General features: G+C 42.9%; 1 protein-coding gene and 1 long non-coding RNA gene across 2 annotated transcripts in view; one reads left to right on the top strand and one right to left on the bottom strand.

The window, feature by feature from the left end:
- The window catches only part of WDR49 (WD repeat domain 49), a 150,541-nt gene that overhangs the window by 37,709 nt on the left and 85,951 nt on the right, over nucleotides 1-26,881 (bottom strand). Inside the window, exons 11-12 of the mRNA XM_020805758.3 lie at nucleotides 9,831-9,961; nucleotides 8,174-8,260 (exon numbers count right to left, since the gene is read on the bottom strand). Coding sequence (XP_020661417.3) covers nucleotides 8,174-8,260; nucleotides 9,831-9,961 — 218 coding nt within the window. The remainder of the gene's footprint in view (nucleotides 1-8,173; nucleotides 8,261-9,830; nucleotides 9,962-26,881) is intronic.
- Nucleotides 2,981-7,254, top strand: LOC144587944 (uncharacterized). The gene is made up of 2 exons (XR_013543214.1): nucleotides 2,981-6,836; nucleotides 6,872-7,254. It is a non-coding gene; the product is annotated as an uncharacterized LOC144587944 (long non-coding RNA).

The following is a 26,881-nucleotide window of genomic DNA, read 5'->3' as shown; positions in this document are numbered from 1 at the left end:
TTGACACTTGATGTTAGCTTTTTAAAAAAATAGAATTGAAGAACTGTAACTTCCTTCTGGAAGAAGAGAACAAAGGAACAGGTAAAGTTCATAAGGACACAACAAACCATGTTTTTTTCATGGCATCCCACACAGCTGTTGTGCCAGTCTTAACTCAGCCCAACCCATTCCAACTTGATGCTCTCCAGATGCTTTGGATTTTTTTTTCTCTCATCCACCTTGGACAGCATAGCCAACAGTCAAGGGCAATGTGTGTGGCAGTCTAGAACATCTGAGGGACAATAGAGTGGGGCAGTTAGAAGTGGCCTATTTATTAACCTACTTACTCTGTAGGAGTACTGTAGCAACAGCCCTCCACCATTTCAAAATAAGATCTGTTCCAGCTTTGCTGCTCTGGGTACTTGAACTGGAGATCCTGAGAATTGAGTCAGGACCCTTTTCCTTACAATGTATGGACCTTTCTCTTAGGGGTGAGAACAAATTGTATTCTGATTATTATTTTTTTCAAAATAAGAATCCATCAAAATGTTCAGACTTCTTCATACTCAGGTTGGGAACAAATTGTTTTATTTGTTTGATTTATTTTGTTTGCCTGTCCTTCCATCTCTCTTTTTGTTTGGAGCTGACATTTGCCCATCTGGGCCCAAGGCTTTCAGTCCAGGTTAGCTAGACTAGATTATAGCTACCAACTCTCTTTATTTCATGGGTGGTTGAAGGACCCTCATCTTTAACAGTTGGGTAAGAGACAGGGACAACATGGCTTCCCTCCATGCTGGAAAGAGCCAGAAGTTTACTGTGATATGGTACCAAAAGAAGTCACTGGGAAGATTCTTACTTTCATGGAAAAAAAGGTTGGCAAAAGACAAAATGCCCTCCCCTATTTGCCTGCTTGTGAAAAAGGTAGATTATTGGGATATTAACTTCTTTCACCTGCACAGCGGAAAAACTGAAACAAATCCGTTTGCAAAAAACTTGTTGTAGCTTATCATAATATTTGTGGATTTTAATAATTTGCATTTTCATATGTTTACTCACTTGTGGTAGGATTTCAGTCTTCCAAGCTGTAGTCTCTTTCTCTGCTCATGCACGTTTGTTCTGGCCCATGGGTCAAAACACTAAAATTGGCTTCTCCTGCTGCATATTGAAGCTGCTAAGATGCTTATAAAATAAGATCTGATTCATGTATGGCAGAAAAGGGAATCATGCCAGGCCACAAACAACTCCCAAGATTGTTTCTGAGCATCCCTAGAATCTTTCTGTTGCCTTCCCCCTTATATATTATTTTTAAAAACAATATGTGTGTAAAGCTATAAGTGCACAAAGTAAAAAATGGGATCAGGACCATTAACAAAGTATTCCTTAAAATAAATAGTTATGAAGCTCAGAAAGAACAACAGCCAACCTATCAACAACAACAACATAAAGAGCCTTGTTTATTTTTTGGTTCCTTTGGGGAGGGGGAAGATCATGTGACCAGTTGTTACGCAATGTGCAACAGGACTGCTGTTGTGTTATCCTCTGCATTACAAAATATTTTGAGATGATGTTACCTCTAAGCTCTGGGCATGACGTGTTTCCCAAATTTATACTTTTAAAACTGGAATTTAAAATTCTTAAAGCAAAGAGGAACACAAATCAAAAGGAAGATACTGTTTATATGAGGGATAGACAACAAACAAACAAACAAATAATAACTTGAAGTGACTAGAAGTCCACTGTCAATTTTGTCAATATGCTATTTTTCAGAAAAACAATGTGGAAAATATACCTCGTTTTGAAAAAGACTTCTGCTTCTGGGAGGCTCCTAGGACTGTGATTTTGCTTTTATTTTAATTTTCAGTAAAAAGGTTTTCTGGTGGTGGGGTCTTCCCTTGGGGCTGCACAAGCAGATGGAGCCCGCATGCTGCTAACCCCCTCTTACATACACCAAACCACACCACAGTCTGGCCCTTTTGGTTCATTAGATTTTTTTTCATGCTGCCTTTTTAGTTTCTCTCGCTTCCGCATACACATGTGCATTTGGATTTGGAAATATTCAAAATCCACCAAATAATGCCATAGTTGGATAGTTCCAAATATCTGTAATAATAATTGCTAATATTTGGAGTACTAGAGGGAGAAGCAAAAAGGAAACCTATTTCTCAGGCATCTTAGATTGAATTCTTGAGAAATGAAACTTAAAGACACTCGGGCACCAAGGGTAGTGGTGGCACAGAGCTCAGTGTCCCCTGACTGGGGTTACCAAGGGTTTCCCAAAGGAGGGGGCTGGGGTGAAAGCAAAACCTGTAAATGTTTGTCTGCCAGGATGCAAACATGCCAGTCTTTCTTTGACAGGACACTGATGGTAGATGGAAGCACCAAGCATACAACAATTTGGCGGAATGCCTACTCCCACCAAGGTTTACCCGGACCACCTGAGTGAGTCAGGAGGTGCGGCTGAGGAGCTTAACACCGAGAGAGGTCTGGAAAGAAAAGACACGAAATCGGGCCTTCTCGGCAGTGGCTCCTCACCTTTGGAACAAACTCCCTCCGGAGATCCGCGCGGCCCCTACGCTGGGTATCGTTAAAAACCAATTAAAAACATGGATGTTTATTCAGGCCTTCCTTCCAGTCAGTACTTGAGCTTTTCTTTTAATTTTTTCTTTATTTATTCTTTACTTATTTCTCGTCTTGTAAATTGTTATTGGAAGATTTAAGTAATAGGTATTACTTAAATCTTTTTGTGTTAGTCTTATTAGTTGTTAACATTGTATTGGAAGCTGCCTAGAGTGGTCGCAAGACCAGATGGGTGGGATACTAAATAAATAAATAAATAAATAAATAAATAAATAAATAAATAAATAAATAAATAAATAAATAAATAAATAAATAAATAAATAAATAAATAAATAAATAAATAAATAAATAAATAAGTAAGTAAGTAAGTAAGTAAATAAACAAACATACACACACACAAACACACACAACACACAAAGGCAGAATACAGGTGGGTCCTGTTTTATGCGGCTGTGATGGAGAGGAGACACATAGCTCATAATATTCAAGAGGCTCTGGGGGACATGCTGCAGCAGTTGAGTCTATCTACAAAAAAGACAAAGTCTTTTTGTCACAGTAAAAGTAAAGGTAAAGGTTCCCCTTGATATTTAGTCCAGTCATGTCTGACTCTAGGGCATTGCGCTCATCCCCGTTTCCAAGCCACAGAGCCAGAGTTTGTCCGAAGACAGTTTCCATGGTCACGCGGCCAGTGTGACTAGACACAGAATGCCGTTACCTTCTCACTGAGGTGGTACCTATTTATCTACTTGCATTTTTACATGCTTTCGAACTTCTATGTTGGCAGGAGCTGAGACAAGCAACAGGAGCTCACTCCATTACATGGATTCAACTTTATGACTGTTGGTCTTCTGATTTTCCAGCACAGAGGCTTCTACGGTTTAACCCGCAGGGCCACCACATCCCTGTTTGTCACAGAAAGGGGCAAACATGGTGGCAGCAAAGCATACTGGGAAGATGAAAAGGGTGTGCATAGCCCACATTGTCAACCTAGTAGAGCAGGGTGCTTTGCAAGGTGTGGAAGACACATGCGTACCTAATATAACTGAGCGGGCCAGAAACGTAGCAGGATGTTTTCAGTACAATGTCCGGGGCAGTGAGCTGTTGCAGCAGAATCATGAAAAATTGGGATTCAGGATGTGGCAACTCAATGAATCTCCACTTTCTACCTGCTTGAAAGAGTACTCCACAATTTGGCACTGGAGACTTCTATTGGTATGGTTGTTTCTCCAGAAAGAGATGTGAGAGACATTATGGGCCTGTGATCTCCAAAGCTTTGAATGTGCAGCATGGATAAGGAGTGACGACACAGCCATCCTTTAGCCAGGTATTCCAATATTCCAGGATTTGGTTTGCATGATGGAGAGCATAATGAGGGACAGTTTAGGTGGACGGAGCATTTCATAGAGGGAAAGTAGATTTTTTTCCCCCAGGCATGAAGTGGTGATTTTTTTTCACCTCTATGAAGGTGATTTTGGGCAGCAAGCTAAAGGACCTGCTCCACTACAGCTTTGCCTCCTTGTAGAAGAAGGAGGACTATATTGTAGTAACCCTCTTGGCCTCCTCAAATTAAACAGTAGGCAATGGATATTAAGCATTAGCAAGGGATTGGGCAATGCCAGCCGACTTTCCATCATTTGCAGCAGCAGCTAGAGAAGAAGGTATGTCTAGGACCAAAGGGTCACACAGAGCAGGAAGAAGCTAGCAATGTTTGTGGCATCCCAAACAGCAGTACCAGCAGCAAACAACAGGGCAAGCTTGTTGAGACACTGTCTTGGCAAGCACGGCAGGGGCCTGTCCTCCAGAGAGACCATCCAAGGGGAAGAGCATAGTAAAGGTAGCTCTAGAGGCATACATGTAGAAGCTCTGAAAGACTGACACTTTACTCTACGGGGCTGAGGCAGAGTCTGTTTGTAGAGGTCTGGCCAAGGTGGCTGGGGGGTTGCTTTCTCATTCACTAACTATTGTGCCCAGTGAGAGAGTGTTCTTTCAGGCAGGGGACATTGTCAGTCCACACCACTGATGCCTGGAACCTGAAACCATAGAAAATAAATCAATTTCTCCCTATGGTCAACTTCCCTCCCTGATGTTCCCTTTAAGTACGAGAAAATGGCACACTCTGCTTACAGTACTAGGTATGCTATGTTTGAGTTTGCTGCTCCCTCCTCCTGCCTCTTTCATTTCTCTAACGGTGATCCCAAGACTGTGCTTACTCACTCAACTGTACTGTGCCCCATTCTGTTGGCACAGTGCCCATCCATCATAGGCTAGCTACTGCTCCAGTATGCCTGCCGGAGCTGCCCAGGGCAACTACCCACTCTCCAGTACAGCCTGTCCTCTATGTCCCCAGTGCTACTGGCATTACCTGCTGGCATTCAGAGTCAAATCAGTGTGCTGATTGCAGTCATTTCCTAATCCATTGGCCCTCCCAGCTGTTGGCGTGCACTCATTTTGTTTAGCACACTCCCTGGGAAATCCTATAAAATGTTTTGCCTCTTTGTGGTTTTTAAAACAAGAAAATAATATTTATATAGTATACATTATTGAGTGTAACAGAGTTCTGCATATCTGGAGATTCAAAATTTTAAAATTCTGAATTTCAGATCCAAGGGGCTATAATTCCACATTCTAAATATGCATTCTGAATCTGAATTTTGGTTCTAGTGCACATCTATAGTTCACAAGCCTTCCTTCAGAGCTCTTTCTGTCTCCAGAGATTATTTATCTAGCTAAAATTAGGCAACCTCCAATTTCCGTTTTTAAAAAAGACTTCCTGCAGCTAAGGAGAAGCAAAAGATCAACAGTTTCTTTTCTTATCTTGCTGCCTAGTGTTGTATAAGCAGGCTAAAGAGCAGAATGTTAAGAGATTAATAGATATACAGTTTTAAATTTCATCTTGTCGCAAGTGTCAAGCAGCTTAACGAAGAAATATAAAAACAATTTGTCAAGCCATTCTGCAATGCTAGAGGAAGAGATGTTTTCCACTCTGCTACAATACACTCTTCTCTCCTCCTATACACCATAATTGAAGCAGCAGTCTATGGAGTAGGGAACAATTACAAATTGCCTGCTGGCATGGGGCTTAATCTATGGTAACCATTAGCGTGTGAAGACTCTCAACCAAATGAAAAATTTCAGGTTATGAACAGCCTCCAGGGGAGGCTCGGCAAAGTTCAGTGGTGGGAGTGCTGCCTGCACTTATTTATCTCCTTGTAGTGAAACAGGCAAAAATTAAGACAATGCTCCCTGCTGAAGGTAATAATATGAAATGCTGACATAGAGCCAGGACAATAAAAAGAAGCAACAGCCTTGGGACTGATGGCAAATTAGCAAATGCATCTCAAATAAGACTTCACCATTGTGTTTTTGTCACTCTGACAAGGCAGATGCATAAATGAATCTGTAGCTGGAACTCATCACTGATAATTTCATAGGTCAAAATCCCCCTAGCCTAGTTGATCCCGAAGATGAGTGGAGCAGGGCACTGTGAAGGTGATATAAAACCAACTTAACAAGTGACAACACTCCAGCAGTAAGCATTCAACCCACGGAGTTGTGTATGTAGCAACACCTGTCAACATCTGATATTCTAAACATTTTGGATGTCAAATCTCACATCCTATGATCATTGGTCCAGCTGGCTGGCCCTTCTGGGACTGGAAGTCCAAAAGATCTGTAGAAACAAATTCGGGAGCCACTGTTCTAGAGCATCTGTCCAATAGGCAAAGGACATTGATGTTGTCGTCACTCTGTTTTCTGTGATTTCAGCCCAAGCATACACGGTAAAAATATCCACATCGTAGAACTCATAGTCACTGGCACTACAAATGATAAAATCCATGTGTGGTTGCTCTTCCGTTATGCCTAGTGATTGCTGGGTTATGGGTGGTTTGTATTCTCCACTATAGAGCCCTTATCTCAGTCTGAAACAGAAGGAGCTGTCAGCCCTGAAACTGCTTGGTTCAGTCTCCACCTCTCCCCATCCACCTCTATACTATGATACTCCGTTTTGAAGTCTTGCAAAAAATATTTGTTATTACTAAGATTCAGCACCAGGGTCCCCATGGACAGCTCCCCAATTTTATCTTCTGCAATGATTCTTAACCAACAGGATATGCTTATATCTTGAGGCCATATCATACATATACTTTGAGGCCATATCATACATACATAGTTGGAAAAAAAATGGTCAGTATTATAATGTAGCATTTCAGTTGCAAAAAGGGGAAGAAACCGCTTATTTCTAATGCTCTCTTAGTTGTGCCATCCAATGAAGCACATTAGTGCACATTATATTCCTTTTCCCTTTCTTCCTGAGTTGTGCCAGAATGTAGAGTTCATTGTATGTTGATGGCACCAGTGTGACCTTCCTTTAAAATACTTCCAAGAAATCCATCACTGTCCCAAAATGAAAAGCTAACATTTTCTTTTCCCAATTTTCTTCTGAATTTGCAAATGTTATTGCTTATCTGTCATCATGATAGTTCAAATTTCAAATATAACTATTGGTATAGGAACATTTGAAAGGGTGGGTAGTGAATGAGATGTCATGCTTATTAAAAGTGGGCAGAGATTTCACATCTCAGAAGCAGTGGTGCCTTGACTTACGAACTTAATCCGTAACGGAATGGTGTTCGTAAATCAAATCAGCATTTCCCATTGAAATGCATGGGAATGGGATTAATCCATTCCAGTATTTAACCCCCCCCCCCAAAAAAAATAAACAGAGCAAGTCCCACGCAGGGACTGCAAAAAATAAAAATAAAAAATCCAACAACAAAACAACACAGCACAGAAACATAACCACCTCAGTCCATACCCATCCTCCAAAACCGACCCAGAACAATTTTTTTTAAAGGAAAAAGCAGCACCTTACCAGTCCGAAGCCTCCTCAGCCTCCCACATTTCTACCGCTGCTGTCAGGAGGCCTCTGGAACCGACACCACAGGCTGGTCACCAGGACGGCTGCATCGGTCCTCAGTGCTCCTCACTGCCCTCCACAGGCCGATGGTGGGAAATTCAAATTGCCTCCCGGCCAGGCTCTGGCTCCCAGCGCTGGGTCCGTCCTCGCTGCTTGCTTCCCGGCCGGGCTCTGGGAGGCAGAGCCCAGCAAAGCCAGGAAGCCAGCAGCAGGGACAGATCCAGCGTTGGAAATCAGAGCTTGGCCGGGAGGCCATTTGAATTTCCCACCCTTTTCCCCTGCCTTTTTTGTTTGTTCATAGGTCAAAGCTCCATTTGCAAGTCAAAGCAATTTTTTGCAAATGGAGCTGTTCTTAAGTCAAAATGTTTGTAGGTCAAGGCGTTCGTACGTCAAGGCACCACTGTAATCTACTTTCTGCTAGTCTTGGGTACTCCTTGCATTGACCAACAAGATGGAAGTTTTATTAGTCAAAGTCCACCATCTATCTTGCACTGATGAAGGCTGAATTCCAACTGTGTCCTTCAAGGTGTGTTATACTTCATTGGTAGAGCATATGTTTTACATGTAGAAATGTCAAGATTTTATCATTGACATCTTGTTAGGAGTAGAGTGGGGGGAAACTATGACCACCTTCTTCAGCACTCTTCTAGATGGAACATTATACCATAGAATATGAGAGTCATTACAGTGCATACTAACCTGAGTTGGATGTTGGGGATCTTCCAAGCTTGACGTAGGCATTTTCTGTACTGTTATTCCAAACAATGATTTCTCCACCCAAACTCCCTGCATTAGACAATTAAAAGTCAATGCGCTATAAGGAACAGACTGGTGTGCAAATCCAATACTTTGTAATATGAGTGTGGCTTTTAAAGGAAAAGATAGAGTAAAATCAAAATGGTGGCCTTTGGTAGAATTTTTAGTCCAATAAATCCAATAGATCTCATTCCCAGTTATTGCTACTTTCATGAGAAACTACTAGGTAACTAGGAATCTCTGAGGAGGACAAAAGAGAATCCTGTCTAAAATCCTGGAGAGATGCTACCAGTCCAGAATTGACAGTACTGGGCTGGACAGATCAGTTATCTGATCCAATATAAGGAAGTTACATATCTTCCTGTACTTCAGTAGAAACTTTCCAAGAAACACTGGAATTCCCAAGGTTTCTCTGTCAGTAACTTAGAAATTAAGAGACCCAGATGTGATGGGGAGGAAGAGGTTTAGACTAGAGATGGGGACGAATATAAAAATGGATTGGTATTGTTTTAATGAATATAACCAATTCATCATATATTCATCAATCTGTATTCGTCAAATTTTAAGTCCCAACAAATACGGATCGATGAATATTTCCCTGTTTTTATTTGTCCCCATATGAATATAAGCCACCATCTTTGTAAAAGGGAGCCAGTTTCCCTTTCTACAGCTATGGAGGCCTGATGCAGACCTCAGCAGCGGCGGTGATGATTACGGTAAGGTGGTGTCAGTGGGGGTAGGGTGGGTGGCTAAGGTAGGGAGAAGAAGGGGTGGTGTAGGCTGTGGTGGTGGGTGACTGTGGGGTTGGGTGGCTGCCTATCGTCCTGCCGATCAGCTGTAGGGGGGTGGCAGCAGGGGGAACGGTGGCAGCAGATGGGCGGGGGTGGGTGTTTTTTTTTTAGTAACCCCCCCCCACGTATCGACAAATAAATTCATTATTCATTGGTTCCTAGGGGTAACTTCGTGCTTCATGAGTCATCAACTTTTGATGACTCATGAAGCGGGATGACTCACCAAAATGTCCCCATCTCTAGTTTAAAAAAGGTAAAGATTCCCCTTGACAATTTTTGTCCAGTCATGTCCGACTCTAGGGGGCGGCGCTCATCCCGCTCTTCAAGCTATAGAGCCAGCGTTTTGTCCGAAGACAATCTTTCCGTGGTCACATGGCCAGTGTGATTTAGACACGGAACGCTGTTTACCTTTCCACCGAGGTGGTCCCTATTTATCTACTTGCATTTGCATGCTTTCGAACCGCTAGGTTGGCGGGAGCTGGGACAAGGGACGGGTGCTCATTCCGTTGCGTGGATTCAATCTTACGACTGCCGGATCTTCTGACCCTGCAGCACAGGCTTCTGTGGTTTAGCCCACAGCGCCACCACGTCCCTTGCACATCTCTAGTTTAGACTCATAATTTTTCTATACCATGTTTTTTGCCTTCTTAGGTAGCTCCTGGTTCTCTGCCCCTTATATGTACTGCAGCTCTGCTGCAGCATAGTAGTTACACCAGCCCAAGCAGTAACGCATCTAGCCATGCATATAGATGACGGTGGCCCAAATCCCCAACTCAGAAAGATATATTAGGCCATAAACATCCCACTACCTGTAGCTAGAGTTTGTGGAGGCAAGAATGCAGCACATAAAATGTCATCCTGGTGCTGAACTCCTCCTTTCCATTCTGAAGGCTGAACAGAAAACTGAGTCAGATTGTTCAGGCGGAAGACAGTAATCATCCTAACAAAACAGTTAAGCACAAATAAAGCAGCATGGTTGGACACAGTATTTCTGACCCTCTTTGTAAAAGAAACTACCATAATGTTAAGTAGAAGACAACGTGTAATCAGTATATCTTCAACTTCCAGTATCTGAAGCAAAAGAACCCATTGTGGGAATTGCTGGCACTTAATTCATTAAAAATGCAAGATTCTTGCCCACACGGATACAGGAAAAGGTTAGAAAATAGATGGGCATGTGTTCCAAAAACCAAGTTGTGATTTGGATGGCAGAAGAGGGATATAGATGAAAGTACTTAACAGTTTAGAAGAGGGATTAGATACAAATCCTAGTGATAACTAGCCTTCTGCTATCCACACATGTCCACATCATGGGAAGAGCTTTGCAGCTCAGAGTAAGAGCTGTATGAGCAATTTCCAAGAGGGCCAAACTTGAGCTGTATTGTGCAAGTTCTGAACCAGCATATGGAAAGACAGCTGCTCTGCAAAGTGAATGGGGAACTTATGGCCATCTAGATGTTGCAAGACTACAACTTTCATAATCCCTTACCACTGGATAGCTGGCTACAAATTATGGGTCTTGTAGTCAAACAACCTGTGAGGGCAAGAGGAGAAGGGATAAAATGGTTGGACCAAAGCTACCAACATGAATTTGACCCAATTCCTGGAGGCAGTGGAAGACAGGAGGGCCTACCGTGCTTTGGTCCATGGGGTCACAAAGAGTCAGACACGACTTGACGACTAGACAACAACAAATTCATGGGGCCCTTATATTGGCTCTTGGCAAGCAATAAATAAATCTCATAAAACTGCTGATATGTATTTATGTGCTTGTATTCAGTTCCTGTTCACTTAAAATTGGATTGCATCAGAGAACTTTGTGATGCATCTGGACCATTTCATTTCACTAAACAACAGTCAAACAAAAAAAATTAAGCCAGATGTTCCCAACCCCTGCTTTGAAGGTCCCTTTTCTTACTCTTACCTTCCCCCATTATTGTTAGCTCCACAAATATTTGCCCTAAAGAAAAAGTCCAATCAATATTTACTAAGTTGTGTTTCAGTCGGTTCTGCCATCTGTAAAAAGAGAGGTAATCTGCATATCATGCATAGCTCCTTCTGTTTCTGCTGGTTTCTGCTCGTTTCCCACAAGCAGTATAAACACTTAGTATGACCGCTGGACAGAGAAATTTTATTCTTACAATCCATTCACCTTTTGAAAGGGCCTGAAAAGGCCAAAAACAAATTAGGCAGGAAGAATGATAACAATATATCTTGGGAAAAATTAAACAGATTTTTTTTCCAGAATGAAGAAGAGGGAGATGAAGAAGACAACAAAATACAAACTTTGACAAAGAACAAACAGCTAGCAAAGAGACAAGAAGCACAGCTATGGCTCTGAAATGCCAGGAGTTATTTGGTTTTTGGTGGGAGAAAAGAAACTGAGGAGTGGGCTCCAAAGGTGGGGAGCATGCGTGGTAGCACGATGGTGAGTCCAAGGACTCTCACAGGTTTTGAGATGACTGTGCAGGTTCAGAATATAACCCAAAGTGTGATTTCACAGAGACCACAATGAAGAATGTGCATCTCAGGTATAACTCATTCTGCATCTGCTAGTTTAAGGAAGAATGATATTCCTACTTTCAATCAACCAATCAATCAATCAATCAATCAATCAATCAATCAATCAATCAATCAATCAATCAAGTCCCCATGAGACTAAGAGAAGCAATGGAGGGAATATGGTAAATTGGCCCATGTACATCTCCTAGTAGGCACAAGAGTCCTTTGTAAGTCAATAACTGGGTTGCCAGGGGTGGCTTTCCAAAGTCTCTCTCTCTCTCTCTCTCTCTCTCTCTCTCTCTCTCTCTCTCTCTCTCTCTCTCTGTGTGTGTGTGTGTGTGTGTGTGTGTTAAAGCCCTGGAACTCTGGATGTGGCCCACTCTGTTGTAGTTGGATTGAATGTGACAGTAGTGCAGAGATTATAGCTGTCAGGACTGGGGTCTTGCTGGAACCCAACAAACTTAGTGCAGGCAGGATTGGCCCCATCTCTCAGACGAGAACTGCTCTAAGGATTGCAGGACTGGGGCCTTTCCTTGCAGCTGTTGCCAGCTCCTCAGGAGTGCCACCTGTGGAATCTGAGGACTGAGCTATAGAAGAACAGGCTTTCCCTGCAGATTTTTGCCTCAGCAACAAAGGTCCTTGGTTGTGCTGATACTCCTGCCTTGCTTCTCCTGCATCCCTAGACCCTGCCTTGATATGGTTCCTCTTGGCTTTGATCCCTGAACTGTCTGACCATGATTTGCGTCATCCTTCTACGTGGCTACTGTATGGACTCAAATCCCCAGCTGGTTGGTCTCTGTTTGGACTGTGGGGTTGGCTCTACCTTGTTCCTATAGTCTTGCCCTAGGCTAGGTCCTGGTGCCTCTCCTACCAAACCCGGACAATAGCATCCAACTGTAGCTGTGAGATGAAACATTTTCACACTAAATGGGAAACCTCAAAGTTTCTATCAGGAGAAATCATCATGTGGAACCTCAAGAACTTCACCCAAATAAGAAGTTCGGAGATTAACAGATGGAACTCGCTTGAAAAATTCACCAAACATCCCTTCTTGTCTGGGAACTCAGGCTAATCCTCACACTACATTATAAATCCAGGTTCATCTTTTCCTTTTCGCTGTTCCCAGGAGTTATGATGAAGTCTGGCCCAACCAGTGGTTCAGCATCAGCACTCAAGTGCTACCCTGACCGGTACTTACTGAATCACAGCCATTCTCAGGAGGAAAGATCTACTTAGGAGGATAAGTCACAGCATCCATCTTGTAGTCTAACTGATTATCAGGACTAGGAGAAAAATCTTTCCTTGAACCAACACTCACAATAGTCTTCTTTTTCTGATGCACAATATCATAGAATAATGGAGTTGGAAGGGGACGTATAAGGCCATCGTGTCCAATTCACAGCTCAATATAGGAATCTATGTCAAAGTTTTGTGATCATTGTTGTAGACTTGCAGAGCTGGAAGGGACCCTATAGATCATGAAGTCCACCCCTATTAGGGAGGCACAAGGAGGAATTGAATTCCCAATCTCTGGCTCTGCAGCCAGATACCTCAATCACTGACTGATCCATATGTGACAGGTGGCTGTCCAAACCTTTTCAGTTTCCTTCCACCCTTGCTTTGGCTCTTGCTGATCTTCAGTTCCACCTTTTGGACCAGGTCTCCCAAATATCCTATGAACAATATCGTACAAGATCCTATGAACAAATTCTTACAGTATTTGGAAGAAAGGCAGATAAAACTGTAATTTAAAAAAAAGTCGTTGCTCTTTTAAAATACAATTGTGTGTACCAGCCAAGAGATCAGATCCTACACCAAATAAATACTTCTTATGTGATGTGTGATCATTAAAGGGTGCACTGCCATTCCATCTCTGATTATTTGTCTCCATCCAGGCATTTCTTCTTGTTTTTTTCTAGTTAATTTGTCCCACAGTTCCAGCTCCTTCCCTCCATGCTCATCTCTCCACATTGAAGGGATGCAATTTGTGTGAAATCCCTAATTTTTAGAAACAGAATCAATGATCAAAAGAGGACTAACCTTCAAGAAAAGATATTTCATGAACAGATATCTTTGCAACTTGAAATGGAATATTTTAATGGTTCATTTCAATTTCTCCCCTCTATTAGTCTTTGTTGCAAAAAACACACACACACACAAAAATCCAACACACATTTTTCACATATTGTTCATCCAAAACACATTGGCAAATCTATCTCCTGCATGCTCATTTCTGATCACACAGATAGATGAGGGAGATAATAACTGTAGAAGACATTTCACAGTGAATGATGAGCCATGGGTTTGTATGTTTGTTTGTTTCTTTGTTTGTTTGTATTTTAAATCACCTCATTTGAAAAGAAAATGTATAAAAAGCAAACAGAAAAAGAAATATGGAGTTCAAAACAAGCCCAGTATATCAACTTTTTATTTTAAATATCCACCAGCATAACACTGAAAACTTTGAGTGCCCAGAAGGTTAGGTATGCACTTATTGTATTTATCAGTGGCACTCCAATAGAGTATTAGAATATACTGGTGGGATATGCATATTATCTAGCTGAGACACAACATTTCTGATCCATTAAAATGTTAGAAAACTTCCTCCCGGAAGCAAGAAGTGAGATATATATATATAAATTGAATGCAGCATATTAGCATAAATTGAGTGGAGTAAGGAGACACCAATATAACCCCTACCCCCGGCTAACCTGCACCAGCTACCTGCTCACTTTCTTGCCAGCTCAAGGTGATGATGTTAACCTATAAGGCTTTAAATGGTTTAGGACAGTGATGGTGAACCTATGGCATACATGCCACAGCTGGCATGCAGAGCCCTTTCTGTGGGCACGTAAACCATTACTCACTGGATCGCTACCCCCAGCAGCCAAACCTGGGGAGGTGGCTGCAGCTGCAGTGTTAGTGCCCCAACAGGCAGCAGGCCAGGATCCAGAGCAGCTGGCACTGGCAGCAGTGGGCCACCTGAGCTATAGGCAGTGGTGTAGCTGTGCACGACTGAAGGCTTATCCAGAGTAGGGTCTGGAGGCATCCCCATGCCCGGGATTCCACCTTCTTCTGCCACATCCACTTCTGCCACCACTATTACCACCTGCTGGGTTTTTTTTTCCCAATTTGGGCACTCGGACTCAAAAAGGTTCGCCATCACTGGTTTAGGACCTCAATATCTGGCAGAACACCTCCTTCCAATTAGATCTGCCCATCCTTTAAGATCTTCCCAGACTGGGCGATTGGGAGCCCTGATTCTGAGAGAGGCACGAAAAATGATGACCAGATATCAGGCCTTTTTGGTGGTCACTCTGCAACTATGGAACAGTCTCACCTGGCCCTTTCATTGGAAACTTTCAAAAAATGATTAAAAACATGGTTATTTAGACAGGCCTTCCTGGATTTTAAAACATCCTGAGAGTGCTTTTAATAATGAACATTCAACCCTCTGCCATGCTCTTATGCTTTTATTATGTTATTTCTTAGTGTAATTTGTTTTAGTAGCTCTTATATTTTGTTTAGTCGTTATTTATTATTTCTGTTTTCTATGTTATTGTTTTATAACTGTTTTTGTAAACCGCTCAGAGTGGCCTTGGCAACCAGATGGGTGGTATTAAAAATCAAATCAAATCAAATCAAATCAAATCAAATCAAATCAATCAATCAATCAATCAATCAATCAATCAGTCAATCAATCAATCAATCAATCAATAATACAATATTCTTAAAAACCCTCTTCCTTTGCTCCTCCATGGAGCAGAGAAAGAGTTTAATATATCAATATTTATCAGTATTTTGAAGTGTCTGTCCTCTTAAGCCATTTCACAATATGGGACATGGATAGCAGAAAGCAATTTGGCAGCTGCAAGCTTGCTTTCATTCATTCATTCATTCATTCATTCATTCATTCATTCATTCATTCATTCATTCATATTATTCAATTTCTACCCCGCTTCTATAGACAGAGTCTACTCGGGGCAGATTTTGTTCATTTTCAGTGCTTGCACATATTGGAAATGAACCAACATGGATCAATCTTACTCACATAAAAAAAACAACAAAAGGCTGGTTCCTGACAGGGACCAAGAAAGATCCCAAATAATTATGTCATGTGATTAATGGGGAAAGGATTAGCAAACCCACAGTGGACTAAACAGCAGGAAAATGTTCAATTATTGCACTCTTATTTAGCTGCACCTAATTACATTTAATAGGACTTTAATGTGTCTTCCTTTCTGTGAATTTCAGTCATAATGCTAGCCTGTGTACAGCCATCTTGGTTCAGTAATCCTATGAGTGAGAAGGATCTTGGAATTGTTGTAAATCAAAGCTTGAACATGAGCCAACAGTGTAATGTGGCTGCAAAAAAGGCAAAAGCATATTTAGGATGCATTAACAAATCCCATGAAGTAATAATTTCCCCTTATTCAACACTAGTAGACCTCATCTGGAGTATAGTGTTCAGTTCTGGACACTGCACTTTGAGAAGGAAGCCAATAAATTGGAGACATTTCAGAGAAAAAAAACAAGGATGATCAGGGGACTGGAAATCAAGGCTTATGAGGACAGACTGAAAGAACTAGGCATGTTTAGCCTTGAAAAAAGAAGATTGAGGGATGATAGCAATATTTATTTATTTATTTATTTATTTTATTTCTATCCCGCCTATCTGGTCATACTAGACCACTGTAGGCAGCTTACAATAAAAAAGCAACAATATAATTTTAAAAACGTTACAGCTTAACAGAGATAGAAATCGAAGAAAAATATATAGAGAAAAATCGTCAGGAGTTTTCTGTTGGGAAGGCCTGCTTATACATCAGCGTTTTTAGTTGTTTCTTAAAAAAGCCCAGCGAGGGAGCCGTGCGAATCTCAGGAGGTAAGTTGTTCCAGAGGCGAGGAGCCACCGCCGAGAAGGCCCGATTTCTGGTCTTTTCCTTCCGGGCCTCTCTCGGCGTTAGGCTCCTCAGCCTCACCTCCTGACTCGCACGAGTGACACGGGTAGATCTTGGTGGGAGAAGGCGTTCCACCAAGTATCAAGGTCCTAAACCGTTTAGGGCTTTGTAAGTAAGCATTAACACTTTGAAGTCGATGCGGAATCGGATGGGCAGTCAATGCAGTGCGGCCAGAGTGGGTGAGATATGTTGGTATATTCTCACTCCACTGAGTAATCTGGCCGCAGCATTCTGCACCACCTGTAGTTTCCGCAGCAGCCTCAAAGGTAGCCCCACGTAGAGCGCATTACAATGGTCTAATCTTGAGATTACAAGCGCATGCACCAAAGTGGTGAGAGCCCCAACATCAAGGTAGGGTCGCAGCTGGGCTATCCGCCTAAGATGGAAGAAAGCGATGCGGACCACGGATGCCACGTGGAATTCCATAGTGAGCGCCGGGTCCAGATGGATCCCCAAGCTGCGAACCCCATCCCTGGCGGGCAGAGTCACCCCCCCAAAAGTGAGGGAGTTTCCCATGTCCCCAGCTGTGGGAGCGCCCACCCTCAGTACCTCCGTCTTGTCCGGGTTCAGCCTCAGACCGTTCTCCTGCATCCATTCCAGTATGGTCTCCAGGCAACGCTGAAGGGACAGAACGGCATCTCCTGCAGTTGGAGAAAAGGAGATGTAGAGCTGCGTGTCATCCGCATATTGATGGCACAGCGCCCCACACCCCCTGAGGACCCCCCCCAGTGGCCTCATATAGATGTTAAACAGCATTGGGGAGATGATCGACCCCTGTGGAACCCCATAATTGAGGCTCCACGGGGCCGAGACAGTCTCCCCAAGCTGTACTCTCTGGGGACGGTCCTCCAAGAAGGAACGGAGCCAGGCCAGAGCCCGGCCAACTATTCCCAACTCGGTGAGCCTCCCCAGAAGGATACCGTGGTCAATGGTATCAAAGGCCGCTGAGATATCGAGGAGGACCAGCAGAGACACTTTGCCCCTGTCGGCCTCCTTCAATAGGTCATCACACAGGGCGACCAATGCCGTTTCTGTTCCATGGTGTGGCCTGAAGCCCGACTGGAATGGATCCAGGGCATCTGTTTCATCCAGGAACGCCTGAAGCTGATCGGCCACCCCCTCTCGACTACCTTGCTCAAGAAAGAAACATTGGCGATGGGCCTATAATTGCCAATTTCGTCCGCCGCCGAACTAGGTTTCTTTCTGATGGGCCTAATGAGTGTTTCCTTGAGGGCAGAAGGAAATCTGCCCTCAAGGAAAGACCCATTAATTATTACAGTAGCCCATTCCGTTGTTGAGGGCCTGGCTGCCTTGATTAGCCAGGCTGGGCAAGGGTCCAAGGAGGAGGTGGTGGCACGACAGCGATCAAGCGTCCTGGCCACAGTGTCGGGCGAGACGGGCTGAAAGGAATCAAATGTCACCGGACAAGGCGGAGCGCTGGACATCTCAGCTTGACTTACTGTATTCAAAAAAGGAGAGAGGTCCCAGCGGATGGCCTCCACTTTAGATTTTAAAAATGCTGCAAATTGGTCTGGTGTAAAACTAGGGGGAGGTCTATGACCCGGGCCAATTCCGGATAGGTCACGTACTATACGGAATAATTCCGCCTGCTGGTTGGATGCCTCACTTATCCGGTTAGCAAGGTAAGTTTGACTGGCAGCCTTTACCTTGGCCTGGTAAAGGTTAGTAGCGACCTTAACAGCTATACGATTGAAAACCATCGGGTCCTTTCTCCATTTGCGCTCTAGCCGTCTCCTACTACTTGAAAGGCAGTCATACAGAGGAGGAGTAGGATCTGTTCTCAACCATCCCAGAGAGCAGGATGCATAATAATGGGCTCAAGCTACAGGAAGTCAGATTTAGACTGAATATCAATAAAAACCTTAATTATTAAAGCAGTAGAACAATGGAACCAATTACCTTGGGAGGTGATGAGTGCTCCAATGTTGTAGGCATTCAAGAGAAATTTAGACAATCACCTGGCTGATATCCTTTGATTTGTATTCCTGCATTGGGGAGAGGTTTGGACTTTGTAGGGCTTTGTAGGGCCCCTCCAACTTCATTGATCTATGATTTTATGATTCTGTGATTCTATGATCTTTCCCCTGATTGGATCGTCCAGGCCAACATATAATGTTGGACTGCAATGCCCTCCATCCCCCACCATTGGCTAGGGCTGATGGGGGCAATAATCTAGCAACATCTGGAGCTATGCATCCCTCTCTTTTTTCCCTAGAAGTAAACCAAAAAAGAGCAGTCTCTGGGCAGTTTACAATTTTATTTGCAGGCTACACCTTATACCCCCCCCCAGCAAGCTGGGGACTCAATTTACTAGCCTTGGAAGGATGGAAGACTGAGTGAACCTTGAGCTGGCAACCTGGGATGAAACCCAGGAAATAAGCAGAGTTTTGGCTGCAGTACTGCAGTTTAACCACGATGCCATGTGTCTCTCTCCTTTTTTGGACTAATACTCCCAGGCTTTGGGGGGTTTCATGGCCATTGGCCATGCTGCCTGGAAGATTTTTGGAACTATGATACAAAAAAAGGAAAACTTTCCAAGACTCAGAGAGCACATGGTAAATTCACTACACCTGAAAAGAACAGCCCCAGAGCACATTTCTCAAAACTAAGGACAGGCAGAGAAAAGGGAGCTGTGGCTTGAAAGCAGAATTTTTATCAGTGGGCTAAGAGAAAAGAGATTTGTAGGCAGAGGCTGAAGTCCTTTAATCCTGTCTAATCTATAGCTTATAAACCACAACACTTATCCTGGCTAAAGCAGGCTTTGTATAGCACCCAGAGTAGCCACGTTTCATTCTGTTTAAACCCATTTGCATTGATTTTCTATTTTCTGTGCCAATAAAATTTGTTCAGTGGCAAACAGAAGGAACTGGTGGCTGCAGCTGAGCAAAATCTGGCAGAAAGGGCGTGAGGGAAGGGAAAACAAATCCTGAGATTGCTGTTATCCTCTTTTGGCACTAACATGATGAAAGATGCTGCACAGAAACTGAGAGATTGCAAATCTCCAAGTGCTTTTACAAGGAAATTTATTTATTTGATGGGTTGAAATCCTATTGCAAAATACTGCACATGTAACAGACTGGTTTTCACACTTTGCTAGCCATCAGTCTGAGCCTGATGGTGCAACAGGTCATGCACTCCCCATTGCACAAATATAGGACTATGGGGCACATGAAAGCCAGCCAGCAAAATAGATTCCTATTTCTTCTGTGACTCTTGTTATGCAACTGAAAAGTAGAATAGGATTCTGGCCGTACAGTGGAACCTCTACTTATGAATGTGCCTACCTACGAACAATCCAATTTACAAACAGCTCCGGCTGCAAAATTTTGCTTCTACTTGCGGCTGGAGTTTCAAGATACGAATGAAAAAGGCAGGGGGAAAGGGTGGGAAATTCAAGCCATTGGTGGCGAAGGGGCTGCTTCTTTGCAGCTCTTTCACCCCAACGGTTAGGAAAAGGGACGCTCAGCTCCTGGGCTTCCAGCACTGCTGCTACCACTGCCGGGAGGTGAGCTGCTGGACCATCCCAGCTGGGCTTAGCTTCCCGGGCTTCCAGCACTGCCGCCGCAGGCTTTCCCAGGATTCACTGTAAGTGCCACCTTTCTCCCCCACTGCACGGCTTCTCCGCCACCATGGGAGGCTTTCCTGGGGCTTGCCCCAATCGCTGCCTTTATCCACCGCCATCCGCCATCTACCAGCCCGGGAAAGCCTGTATCAGCGGCACGGAAACCTTGGCCTGGCAGCGGATGGTGGCGGAGAAAGGCGGAAATTGGGGCAAGCTGGAGGAAAGCCTCCCATGGCAGCGAAGAAGCCGCACAGCAGGGAGAAAGGCAGCGCTTGTGGTGAACCCTGGGAAAGCCGGTGGTGGCAGCGGAGAAACCCTGGCCTGGCAGCTGGAGCCCAGGAGGCCTCCTGGCAGTGGCGGTCACGGCGGCGGAGAAAGGTGCTGCTTTTAAAATACTGTTTTGGGTGGTTTTGCAGGGTGGGATTGGGCTGGTGGGGTTATGTTTCTTTTTTATTTGTTTTAATTTTGCAGCCCCAGGGGCTTGCAGAGTTTTATTTTTAATTTTTTTATATATTTTTTGGAATTTATTTTCTTCAGCCAGAACGGATTAATCAGTTTTCAATGCATTCCTACAGGAAACGGTGCTTCTACTTACGAACATTTCAATTTACGGCCGCCTTCCCGGAACGAACTAAGTTTGTAAGTAGAGGTACCACTGTATTGAAATCAAACAACACTTATCAAATTGCAAATGTAATGTATATAAGCCTCACTAAAAGCATATCTGTACTACACATGCTGTATATTACTTTATATGAGTTTAGTTGTCATGGCTCTCAAAAACTGTGAGATGCAAAGTTTAGTGGGAGCCTTCTTATGTTACACAGGAATGTACTTCAACGTTAAAGCACAGATTTTATATGCAGAAAGTTCCAGATTCAACGTTGGGTTCAATTTCTAGATATGGCTAGGAAACACCCATTCCTGGAACCTAAAAAGTGCTGCCAGTTCATTTATACAATATGAGCTTAATGGATCAATCATCTGATTGGGTATTATGCAGCTTCTCAATTTTTTTCTTAGATCTTGGGAATCGTAGATGTTTGGGTATTCTGGGCACTGTAGTCCAAAAAAGTGCCTTGTGTTGATATACATCCTGGCATAAAAGCTGCTGAAGCACAGCTTCTCTCTGTACCCTCTGGGGAAAATAAGAAGCCTGTGTTGTGACTTCCCACTTCAGGGACTACTCCTCTAAGAACTGGGAAAACACTGGTATGAGAAGGAAGTCCAGCATGGCCTCTGACCCAGAGCAGGAAATGCAAAAAAGGAATCATGGTGCTCTTAGATTCCCATATTCTCAGTATAAGAAAGGTCTCAGCGTGTTGGCAAAGGACAAGGTAGCAGAGGCAAAATATTGTAACACTCTAAAGACTAATTCAGGGCAAGCCTTCTCAGACAGAAGGAGTGCAAATACAATGTCCTCTATATTTATACCTCCCACCACAACCAGGTGAGGATACAGATAATAGACCAAGTGCCAAAGATTTATCAACATACTCATGGGACTATCATGTTGTTAATTATTTCAAGCAACAGGCCCTTGCCATGGTGATGGACTTGATTGTGACAGCAATGCTCAGAGAAATTTCTAGAATGGAAGTAAAGGAAGACAACTGTTTTATATCCATAGAATATTAATAGAGAGCTAAACTATTAAAATGTGTGGTACAGTAAGAAGGCTTAATCTCCATTTAGGCCTTTAGAGATACATTGGAACCTGTTTATGTAAGCAATTTTTCCTACATAAAAATGTCTCCTCTCTTATTCCTTTCCCCCATAATAATCACTTTGGGGGTGCCTTACAGAGTGTCCTAAAAGGTTGAAGTATGTTCTCAAACTGGTTTCTTTGTGTTGCCATTCCTGATGCCAGATTTGTGCAGGTATGTTGGCACGTTTTGGGGTCCAAGTCCCAAGTCTGAGTCTTTTGTACCAAGTCCCAAGTCCCAGGCACCAAGTCCAAGTCTCTATTAAAAACAAGCTTTTTTCCCCATAGACAAAAAGGGAGCGGTGGGTGAGTTCTAAGTCACGTTCGCCTTTTGTGTGTGTGAACAAACTGAGATTGTCCAATATAGAATACAGAGGGGCACAACTGAAAGAAGATGGCATAAATCACTTTAGAGTATATGCAAGTAAATAGAGCTGTTATATTGTGTCTGATATTGTTGGGTCTTGGAGATGCCTAGTTCTCCTAGAATTTCTCCACAGGGGAAAAGATGCATGAAGAACAATTTGAAACAAGGAAACAGCAGGTGAGGAAAGATTTATATGGCAACCTCCCTTGCAACATCTCTTGTCCTGTTTGTTCTGTCCCTCAAAATAACTTTTGATGGAAACAAACGGGTGGCAGACTTGTTAATCTGGCCCTGAGAGTGTTTTTCCTGCTGAGAAACTGAAACTAAAGAGCAGTGTGTGTGACTCCCTCAGACTTCCCATTCTGTCAACCTTTTTATTTCAACTGACATAGCATTTTCACATCTCAGTTGCTCATTTCTCTTTCTTACCGCCCACTGAATAATGGTTGAGTTGCTGATGAAGGGTCAGCTCGCACATCTCCCAAGCAAACATGCATTGTTCCGTTTTGGATGGCACAAACATTTGAGAATGCAGAAAGTTCCTTGTAACCGTTATCTCTCTCCCAAAGCAAGAAACTAGTATTATACCTAATGTCTGAATAGATAATGAGGGCAACAGCAGCTATAATTCTATGCAACAATCTCTTTTTTCCCTATAAAGTGATACATCTCTCCATGTGTTTATGCATTGTATTTGTGCTTAGTATTCATGATCTGCTGTTTTGGGAGATTATGGGATGCATCCATTTTTTTTGCACATGTGCCTTATTACCATTATTTCTAATTCCTACTTTGCTAGCTAGAGTCTTTTGCATTGCTCCTCTGGAGTAGAAAACTGCAAGTAGAAGTCAGTGCAGCACCTCCACACCACTGAACTGCACTGCTTGGCTCTTCCATTGCAAAGCCAGAGATGAAAAAAACTTTTAACAGTGGTGGGCTTTTCTTGAGGAAGGAGTTGGTACTGCAGATTTCTGCCCTAGAATCCATTCACAGAATAGTCCTTCCAGAAACCAGTTTCTTGTCATACACCTACATATACAACCAACAAGCAGGGCATGGCCTATATGGAAGGAATGCTTCACCCCATTATTTAGCGGAAGATGTGCCCCCCTGCTCAGACCATGGATCACTTCTGCTACAACTTTCTTCATCCCTTTCAAGGACATAGTAAGCAAATTGATCGATTGATTAACTGATTCATTCATTCATTCATTCATTCATTCATTCATTCATTCATTCATTCATTCATTCATTCATTCATTCATTCATTCATTCATTCATTCATATTGTTCTTCTTATCCTTTACAGCAGTGGTCCTCAACCTTTTTGGATCAGTGAACCAGTTAGGGGGATTTGGGATCTGTGCGAGGAGGGGTGGAGGCACCCCCGTGCTCATGGGTGGGTGTGGCACATTCACAGATGGGTGTGGCACACTCGTGGGTGGGTGTGGCATGCTCATGTACACGTGGGGGTGAGTGTGGTGTGCTCGTGTGGATGGGCATGGCACACTCGCAGGTGAGTGGGGTGAGTGCACCACACCCACCAGCAAACACACCCGTTCACCTCACACATGCGTGCAAGTGCACCACAACCACCATGCAGCCAGGTGAGGGGTGCCCAGTTCTGCGAAGCCCATGCACCAGCACTGGGCCATGGACCAGGGGTTGGGGACCCCTGCTTTACAGAACATCGCAATCTCAGCAAAACAGTTACTTCACAAAGGTTTCAAAGGGACATAAAATCTTTCATTCATGTTTCACTTTATTCCTGTTTTGAGTCACATCTTAAAGTCATGTTCAATATGTGATACTTGCAACCACCATGTTCTAGATTGATTGTGTAGAGCAACCCAGTCAGGCCAGTTATAATAAACTATGCTTCTTTATCAGATGAATTTGTTCTCAGTCAGCAGACATAAGCTTTTGAAGTATTAGTTTACATCTTCAGTAAATGCACAGGTAATAGAAAATACTGGAGAATCTTATCTACCAGCATGGCCCCTATTGTTAGATAACTGCCTGGGCCGATTAGAAGTAATAACCTATAATAATTAATGATAGCAGTTCAGCGCATCCAGTTTATTGAAGGCAAGGCCAATTATTGCATGAAAAGGGGGCATGTAGACACATAAGTGACACATTTATCTTCTGACAGCCAATGAAGTACCCAGAGCCAGCCCTGCCATTTGGCAAAGAGGGACCGCTTCCTCAGGCAACAGATATTTGGTGCCACCAAAGGGCAGCAAATCATTTAAATTGTTCTTTGACTGCCAGAGGAGAGTAGATGTTCTTGTGGGATTCTGCCTCATGTTCTTGAATAACTTGGCTGGCTTTGGCTCCAGGGCATATTGATGTGGGTGCTTGCAGTGCATCATTTGTTTCTTCACATCAGGCAACAATATGGCAGCCCTGCCAGGGACTCCTTGGACTTCTAAAAATAATCTCAGGAAGATTTAGCATTGTGAACTACATTGGTTCATTGCTTTGGTTCTGTGAATAGCACCAGCAGAGAGACAGGCTGAACTGCTTTTGTGGGTATCCGTGTTCTTGCAGGTGTGTGTATTCACCACTCAGCCAGGTGAAGCCACCTGCCCTACAGCCTGTGCTTCCTGTAGCATATTTTTAGCGAGCATTTCTTAGAAGGCAATCTTTCATTTTAAGGGGTAGTCCTCTTTTATAAGGAGTCCTCCGGTACAGGTGCTCTCTAGTTCAAGTTTGATTCAAAGAAGGAGGTCAGGGATGTTGAAGCCCTCCATCCACAATAAGCACCTGGACAGCTGGCTTAGCAGACACACCGGTCAGCTGGCCACTGCCTATCCTGCTTTGGTGAGATGTACTGCAATTTATATTTAAAACATCTGAACTATTTCTAATTTTTATGTATACATATAAATTAATGGCTAGAATCTTGTTAGGAATTTACCTGCAAGTCTGTGAAATCATGTCAGTCACAGTGTGAATTGCCACTAATTAATAGGGTGCTGGTTGCATTCTTGGGAGCATGACTGCTCACGTGACACATGCCAGCTGATTGATTAGTGGCAATTCACCACTGTGACTGATGGAATTTCACTCTCACACATGCATACATCACTAATAGGATTCTGGCTAGTGTTTGCAATTTTATCCAAATCAGTATCTTCTTTTTTCTGTTTTTATTATAATGTTGTACGTCCTCTTTATTTGATGAGGTGTAACTCTCTGTTCTCAGAGAAGTGAGAAGGAAGATGTGTGGAAACATAACTGGTTGGGCTTTAAGATCTTCAAGGAGCCCCCTCCTCTTAGTCCCTGTGCCCTCTGAATCACATTTAGTAGGGGCCAAAACAAGGTCTTTCTAGAGGGCTGCTTCTCCAGTTGAGGAACACCTGACTGATGTAGACTAGAAGGCAAAGCCTTTTTTTATTCAGGCATGCCTTTAGCAATTAAACTGCATTGCTGTAAAAAAAAAAGGCTTTTAACTGGATGGTTGTGTTTTTCTTCCTTTATTGATGTACTTTAACTGCTTTCAATTTGTCTTATGTTTCAATTGATTTGTTTTATGGTTTACTTCTACTTTTTTTATTTGATTTTCTTGTTAGTAGCCTTGAGTCCCATGGGAAGAAGGGTACGTTAAGATACCAATATAATAGCAAAATAAATAAACAGACCTTGGTTCCACTTCTGCGCATGCATACAGGCCTATACGTACTTTTGGACCACTCAAAAAAAAATCGTTAGCCTTTAAAGGAAAAGAAACGGGCACTAAAAGCAATTTATCCCCTCCTAATTTACAGCTCTTCGGCATAATTTGACAGTGAAGAACAGCACTAGATATTACCTCCGTAAAGGAAGCAGCTTGTATGTGTTGTCTGAGATTTCAGATTTATGAACAGAAGGGTTTCTAATTAATTTCTGCCATATTTTTTTCCTTAGCATAGCATCTGCAGAACATCTTGCTGTCAAAAATATACATCTTCCCCTCTTCCTGTCAGCATCCCTAACAATTTTAATGCCCTTCTTTACCTCCAACAGCAAGCAAGGAAACACAAAGTAGCAGACCTTGAAAAAAAATCCATCCATGCTACAGAGATTACAATATCATTCACACATGACTGAGGGAAGGTTCATAAGGGTTATTCTTTGGAAAGTATTCACTAAATAGAACTGTTTTGCACTATTCCTAAAATCCACCTTCTGACTAAGGAGTTTTGGCAGTTTTTGCCCCCTAAAAAATAAGTCTTCCATGCTCCTCATGCAAAAATTATCTCTGTATCGTGAGATTCATGACAGGTCAACCCTTCATGGAGTCTCGCTTAGTGTATTTGTTAGACCTTCATCTGGCGACTACCCAAAAAGGACATCTCCTTTGTAAATGGGGCTTCATAGTTTGGTTACAAAGCATACTAGTTAATCTACATATTACAAGATTTTTGATTCGGGGACCTGAAAAGCAACTGTGCTTTCTGAAAGATCACTTCAAGAATAGATTGTGTCTTTCCATCTTGACTAACATTTGACAATTCCATCAACAAGGGCTTGAAGAATCCTAATTAAATTCCTCTTCTGCATTAATTTCAGCTGTTGCTAATGCCCTAAATTTCTTGGCTCAACTAAGAGCAGGAAATTGGTTTTTTAGAAATCATTGTTGCAATCTATAATTTGCGCAAAACAGATCTGTGTAAAACTAGTGTCCTTTCCCTTTGAGAAGCAGATCAAGCATACAGAACAAGCACAGGAAGACTAGACAACTGTTCAGACAGATGC

The sequence above is a fragment of the Pogona vitticeps genome, chromosome 3 (genome assembly GCF_051106095.1).
Source record: "Pogona vitticeps strain Pit_001003342236 chromosome 3, PviZW2.1, whole genome shotgun sequence".
NCBI lineage: Eukaryota > Metazoa > Chordata > Lepidosauria > Squamata > Agamidae > Pogona > Pogona vitticeps.
The sequence above is the reverse complement of the archived record's forward strand: the minus strand, read 5'-3'. Positions and strand labels throughout refer to the sequence as shown.